This window comes from Mustelus asterias, chromosome 16 (genome assembly GCF_964213995.1).
Source record: "Mustelus asterias chromosome 16, sMusAst1.hap1.1, whole genome shotgun sequence".
NCBI lineage: Eukaryota > Metazoa > Chordata > Chondrichthyes > Carcharhiniformes > Triakidae > Mustelus > Mustelus asterias.
In genome coordinates, this window is record NC_135816.1 from 42,397,357 (window position 1) to 42,404,785 (window position 7,429).

At 36.3% G+C, this 7,429-nt stretch overlaps 1 protein-coding gene across 1 annotated transcript in view; it reads left to right on the top strand.

The window, feature by feature from the left end:
- ube2d2 (ubiquitin-conjugating enzyme E2D 2 (UBC4/5 homolog, yeast)) overlaps nucleotides 1-3,632 on the top strand; it is a 39,919-nt gene extending 36,287 nt beyond the window's left edge. Inside the window, exons 6-7 of the mRNA XM_078231020.1 lie at nucleotides 1,906-1,999; nucleotides 2,787-3,632. Coding sequence (XP_078087146.1) covers nucleotides 1,906-1,999; nucleotides 2,787-2,832 — 140 coding nt within the window. The 3' untranslated portion in view covers nucleotides 2,833-3,632. The remainder of the gene's footprint in view (nucleotides 1-1,905; nucleotides 2,000-2,786) is intronic.
- Nucleotides 3,633-7,429: the final 3,797 nt, after the last annotated feature.

A 7,429-nucleotide genomic window follows, 5' to 3' on the forward strand; every position in this document is an offset into this window, starting at 1 on the left:
GTGATTCACAACACATTTGGCCTGTTTCGCACCCGTGCTGCTACTGGTTGATTGGTTTCAACTTTTCAAAGTCTATACACATCTACTATGCTGCCTTTACCAAAACTATGGCTCCAGAAGCTGAACTAGGTTAATCAAGCACCAGTTGTGTTGGATGATCTTGACTAATCCAATTTTGCCCAAGTGGCTTTAGATTTTCTCCAGATTTTTAAATTTGCCCACCACTGACAAACTGCCTAGCCTGTAATTGCCAAATCTACCTTTCATTTTTTTGAACAATGATGCAATGTTTGTAATTCTCCACTTTTTTGTGGCATTGTCCATGTATCTGAAGAACATTGGAAAACTGGGCCAATCTTCAATCTTTGCCTGCCCTTCTGCAGCCTCATCCATACCATGTGACTTATCTACTTTCAGTACTGCCAGCCCCTTAAATGCTATTGGGCAACTGCTCATTTGCCAAAACTTTTGACACTGTCCTTTTCCTTGGCATACACCAGTGCAAAGTACGTGTCCGGTACTTTGATTGCCTTCTCCTTTAATGAATCCAACTGCATTTTATTCCTGGTTCCACCCTCTAAAAGTCCCTTCATTGTTAATATGCCTATCAAAGGCCTTTTGAGAGTAAACATACAAAGGAATGTAATCTATTCACATTTGCCCTTTTGTAGTTCCTTCCTCACGTGCCCCCTGTACTTTTTATATTAGCCTGACTCTCCTTTGTATTATGGAGCTTTTAACTCTTTTATCACACTGGAAAGCAAGACATTAGTTATCCTTCTACTGCTTTGTGGGAATATATCTGGATTGTATCCCCAAAAGAATCACAAGTTTAAAGGCTATTCAGTACTCCATTACATTTCAGCCTGTCTTTGATTCCAGTTTACCCAGATCCCCCTCAATTCAATTAACCCTCCAGTTAAATATTTTTAACTTAGAATTTATTGGTTCTATTATAATTTTGATATTTGCACATGATGGCATTGGATTTTATTGCTAAACTTGGGAAAGTAAACAAAGTGCAGAAAGGTTAGTGGAGTAAGTAGTGAACAGTTATTTGCCGAGACTTTTGGAAAACAATTTTATCAAAATGTAAGGCTCAAATCTTGATTTTGTACATTGCATTTTGTACATGGCAGTCTTGAACATTGAAGCAAGTGAATTATTGAGGCAGAATTGGCTAAACAAATTTAAAGTGCACTGTTAATGTGCAATTTGGCTAACAACTTTGAGGAAGAGATACCATTCTAGAAAGATGGAGCTATGGATTTAACTTGTATGCTGATTTTTAAGTTTGTAAATGGTAATGTTTCCAAATTGGTGACAAAATAGCCTAGTTAGGGTTTTCGGTGTTTGACCACAATGCTTAATTAAAGCAGAAACAAAAAGACTTCAACTGAGGTAGCACAAACCTAATAAAGCAAATGTCCCTTTGTACCACGATTGCTCTGTTGTTTGATGTTTGGGTTTACTGAATTTTATAGTAACAAAAAACATAAAACCCTGTGGGAACTTGGACATGTTGTTATTTCCACAATTTGAGTTATGGAATTAATCTTCAAGAGTGGCATTCAGTTTAGTTTCTTTACTTCCAGGTTTCTTTGTAAAAGATTGATATTTTGCCAATGGTTGTAGAAGTATTGGTTATAAATTTATAATGCCACAAGACCTATCCAATTGCTACCCATTCCAGTGATGGAAAACAATTTACAAATGAGAATTAATTCCATCCTGGTACCATATGCTTTAGATTGAGGTATTGTAGAGCTTCTGTTCCAGTTATTTGCTTTGCCAGATGAGTTAAAATGTGGCTTCAAAAGGTTTTAAATTTATGTTGTAAATTGTGTAGCTAAGTTTTACAATGGAATTGCACACGACAACTTTAATTTTAAACTTCTCTTTCAGTTCTTTTGTCCATCTGTTCACTGTTATGTGATCCAAATCCAGATGATCCTCTAGTGCCTGAGATTGCACGTATCTACAAAACAGATAGAGAAAAGTGAGTATTTATGTTTCAGGTGGTTAAACTCCAAGGCACCAACCAGCTAAGCAAAATAACTTGAGGTCCAGAACAGAAAATGTTGCTTTTAAGTGTTCTAAGCAAGATGCATCATGGGAATCTCTGGTTGGGCTGACCATAAGCACATAATTGTTTGGGAATAAGTTGCTCAGGTGTCTATAGATTCCGCTTAATTTAGTCATTTGGTTTTACATTGTCCTATTATGTTTGGAATATTGGCTAAATGCATAGTGGTAGTTCATGCCTCTGTTTCAAAAATACATTTTCAAATGAATGGATAGATTAACCTATGATGTAAATTGATCAGTATTTATGTCCTGCTTTAAGATATGCTTTACTTTCTGAATTGTTCCCCAAAACCAGCCATTCATGTGTATTTGAGTCCTGAAAACCCCTCTCTCTCCTCATCTCTCCTGCTTTATTGTATTAAATTCAGACTTGAATGTTTCTGATTGGAGCACTAAACTGCAATGAGGGTATACCCAACTAAATTTAGTCATACGTTTGGTAATGTACACAGTTATAAGTCAAGCTAAGCCCTTGTTAATCAATTAAATAATAGCGTAGAGTTGAAGAATTAAACTCTAGGGCAATGCAAGGCCAAGGGAGTGGAGATTATTTGGACAGTTTAACTAGAATCTCTTTCAAAGTTCTGGCATGATGGGCAAATAGCTTCCTTCTGTACTATTGTTTTAGGATTAAAAGTTTAAATAATTGCTGAAGCTATTTTTGTGTATTTATTGCCTTTATTTCTTTTTTTTCCTAGGTACAACAGAATAGCTCGGGAATGGACTCAGAAGTATGCAATGTGATTACATTAAAATGTTGACGAACCTCTTATACAGCTGGAGGAACTTGCAAAACAAATTTCTTTGGTTTCCATTTGACTGCTTTATTTGAGCCCATGCCTCTTCCCCTGTGCACATGTTCACCTGATCCAGCAGTGCTGCGTTGTTTTGTGTACATATTTGGAACAGCTGATAGAAATGCCCCTTTCTCAATTGTTTGAAATTCTGACTACTTACAAAGCAAGTGTTAATGTCCAGTTCTTCGATCATAACATTTTTGTGAGACTAAAAGCATTCCTAGTCATTGTGACAAGATCGTTAAAAATTCAGGGTTTAAGTGCTTCCGGGGATGGGAACTTTTCCTTTTATAAGATGTATGTTGGAATTCTTTTAAACTCATAATGGTTATGAATAATAGAATGAAGAACTTTAATTTGTTTCATGTTTTGCAATTTTTATGCTGGAGAATGCAAATCTACATTCTAGTTAAACGTTGGAATGGAAAGTTGAAAGCATACTTGTGTCCTATGAAATTGAATAGCCATTTGAATCGTCTCCCTCAACAGTTAATTGGATTGGAGCTATTAGTTAGCCAGTCATTCAATTTCCTATACCTTTTTTGGGTTTATATTTGGCTTACAGTGAATGAGTAGCTAATAGCTCTAATTTTTCTTTGTTTTCGTTAACTAATCTTAGAAGCCTCATCTGGATGTAAGGGTAAAAATTCATGACAGAACTTGTGTATATTTAATGACCCAAAGGCTCTCCTGGAGCTTGTATGTTCAAAATGATTAATCTGTGTAATAAACTGATTACTAAAGTCATTAAGTATTTTTCTGAACAGGACAAAAAACAAATTGAACGCTGCCATCTTCAAAAATTTTTAAGAGTGGTAGAACTTGAGTTCAAGCAATGAGCATGTGGCAGCTAAATTCTTAATCCACAATTGTGTTTTATGGTAACATGCTGTTTGCAGTGACTAACTTGTTAGAATCTTCCTATCTCACGTCTGGTAATTACATGGTGGAGATTTGTAATTCGACTGCTAAAAGTTTGTATCTTAACCATGTTTTTTTTTTGAGTGGACATTTAGCCTACTATACTTCGTCATTTTCCCCCAGAAAATTGTATAGGACCTGGTGAACTTGCATTTCAGATCTTCATAATGCAACAACTGTGCATAATTGCACAAACACTGCAGCTACACAATGAATTCATGAAATATTCTGATGTATGTAAAACTTTGATCTGGATTTGGAAATTGACTCTTGCCATATGTACCCTGCATGTTCACCTATGATGCATTCGATATGCTATAGCTGCGGTGCATTGAAGGTGCTGTCCGCAAGATAAAGTTTCATTTGAATTCTATGAACTTTTTCTATCCTTTTTATTCTTGGAGGGAAGAGTACTTTTTTGGGGGAGGGCCCATGCAAATTTTTCCCCTAGAAGTCTTTATCCCGTTCCCCTTGATTGAATTTACTATACTCCTCAGGCAGTGCATTCTAGATAAGTTGCTGCATGTTTTTCAAAAAACTCATTGTCTTTGGATCTATAGCCAAATATTTTAAATCTGTTTCCTTTAATTACCAATTCATCTGCTACTTTTTTATTCTATAAAAACCCTTTTTAATAATGTGAATACCTCTATTAAATTGCCCACAACTTTGGGCAATTGCCCTAAATTTTAAACAGTAATTTTTCCTCTTCTAAGAGAACAACCCCACAATTACTAATCTTCCTACATCCCTGGTACCACTCTAGTAAATTCTCTGCATCCTCCAAGCCTTTGACATCCTTTCTAAAAGTGTGGCACCCAGAATTGGCCACAATACTCCAGCTGGGTCCTAACTAATGTTTTTTCATAGTTCAGTGTAACCTCGTTGTATTTGCATATTTAACCTCCTGATCAAGCCTAGTATCCACCACAACCAGTCCAGCCGCCATCAAAGATTTGTATGTTTGTAGCTTGGTTTTCTCTATTCTTGCACCTCTTAAAACTCAATTGATATTGCCCCTCATTCTGCCCATCAAAATGATCACTTCACACTTTTTTTATGCCCCCCTGAAGTCTGTTACTTGTTGTTTACAAGTTCTTTGTCATCTGCAAACTTGTGGTACCCTTTCCACCCAAGTCAAGGTAATTAAAAGAAGCAAAGGAACACATGCTGACAGCAACCTGGGGGTTATCACCAAGAGAACACATCACAGATTTCTGCTTTCTGACTCTTGGCTAATTTTGTATCTGCATTGCCACAGTGCTTTTAATTCCGTAGACTTCACTTTTGCTAATAAGTCTCTTACTTTGTCACATGCCGTACACATCAACAAACTTCATTAAAACTCAAGTTAGACAGCCTCAATTTACCTTTAACTTTGCTGGCTGTCACTAACATTTTTGTTAGTAGAATTTTTTTCCTCAAACTTGTCAGTTTTCCTATCGCAGACAATTTGCTGTTTGGTAGTTGCTGGATTTGGCCTTATTTGAACAAGTGTAACATTTTCAATCTTCGAGTCCTGTCACTGTTTACTTCTTCCAAGGAAGATTGTGGCCAAAGCCTCTGATATCTTCACCCTTTATCTCCTTTTGCTACATTGGATGCATCTCATCTGGACCAGTTGACAGCAAATCTAAAGCAGTTTTTGAGGCCTGCCATGATTTTTTAGCCAGAAGAGTCCCATTGTGGAAAGTACATCTGCAGCTACTGAACAGAACTGTTGATTTATAGCACTGAAAGATTTTGCATCAGTTAGAAGGCTGTCCTAAGTCATGGCCTTGTGCACTTAAGATTGCAGACTTAAAATTTGGTGGCCTAATTCTTTTCTGGCCAAGTTGCTTATGATTTCCATGACTTATTTTTAAACACTGCTCCCCATCCCACTGCACCCCAACATTTGTTTCTAGTTGACTTGACAAAGAAGTTTATTTTGCAAGTATTTAAAACCCTTTTAAGAGTAAAACTGGATAATGCTTTGAAATGGAAGATTTTACAATGATATGGTATGATATCCAGCTGTTCAGAAGGTATTGCCATATAACCAGGCTGAAATCATTATGATTTTTATAGACAAATGCTGATTAGTTTATCTCTAACCCCTTTTGTGTATGTGTACAAAAATATACAAGTTTATTTTAAATGTAACTTGTGGGTAAGGCTGTAAGTTACTTTTACACATACTCACATTTTAAGAGTGTTGCTATCAAATCCAAACCATTAAAGGAACATGGTCAATGAACTTTCATTTTCCTGTCCTGTCTAAATAGAGAGAGCAGATAACCAAACAGTGGTCATTGTCAGGGCACTTTAGCATAGTTAAACTGCTGGATTTTGCAATTCACCAACTCGTACAGTTGTGACTTAAATTTCCACAGGTAGCTGTGCAACTTCAAGTCAGTTGGGAAGTCATTGTTTGAACAAATATCCTTTTGGCAGAAATAGGCTGAGTTTGAAGGCTGGCAAAGTTTAAAGTCGTCATTTATGTATTTAAAATGGCTACTGATTTAGAGAATTGATCTTTAAACCTATCAATATTAAAATTTGCTTTTGATTTCAGTTTCCTGGAAGAGTAACAAATCATCTAGCATTTATTCAAAGAAAAATTGTGACTTTACTATGTTTTAGTTAACCTTTACACTTGATTAAAATGCTGCACCTTTTACACCACTACAAATTACACTCCAGTCACAATAGGTTTGTTCTTGGCCTAGTTTTTGACTTATCACCGCAGGTCATCTACAGTTATGTCATTTGGGCATCCAGGCCATTCTTGTGTAACAGCTTGTGTAAATTTTTGAAAAAATTTACATGCTAGTGAAAGGGGCCTGAAGGAGCTGGATAGTTTGGCCAGAGGTGCAGAGATGGAAAGTTGTCATCTCCTTTGTTTTGCACTTTCTGGCTCTATTACTAAAGTCTTTCAGATGTGAACTATCCACATAGCTGAAATCTTTGTTCAATGCACTCTTAATTATCTGCTGTCTGGTGACTGTATGGACATGGATTATGCTCGGCATAATATTATCAACCCAAATTAACATTGAAAATCTGACTTTGTAATGTAGTTTGCATGTAAAAATGGTCTTGGTGTGCTTTTTGAAGAGGGAGGAAATAAATATTTGTAGAAACTCTTCTAACATTTTTTCAGCACAAGCATTACAGCCACATTTTCAATAAGTCTTCGTTATTACAGAAATTACCCTGTCATAGCATTTACGGACCTTGTTCATCTCTGAAGAACCACTAGTAACTAGCCTCGAATCTACTGAAAAGTGCTTTTCTGCAACATCTTGATAAGATTCAGTACAACTTGGGAACAATCATCTTCATTAGAAGAGGCAGGTGGAATTTCTGAACACTTGTTTTAGTTTATTAAGACTTTCTAGATTGTGGAAAGACAGGAGTTCAAACTCCAATTTATGGTTAGAATCACTTGTATATTTGTGTGTACTTGGTTTTCTGTTTCTCGCTGGTCTTTTCACCTACCTCACTGTTTTCTTGTCTATAAGATGTACATCTTATAAAATCCCTATCATATTTTGATCTATGTATAGAGGGTATGTGAATACTGACACAAAGGGGTCGCAATCTCGGTTGGCACAGTAGTTAACACTGCCTCTCAGCGC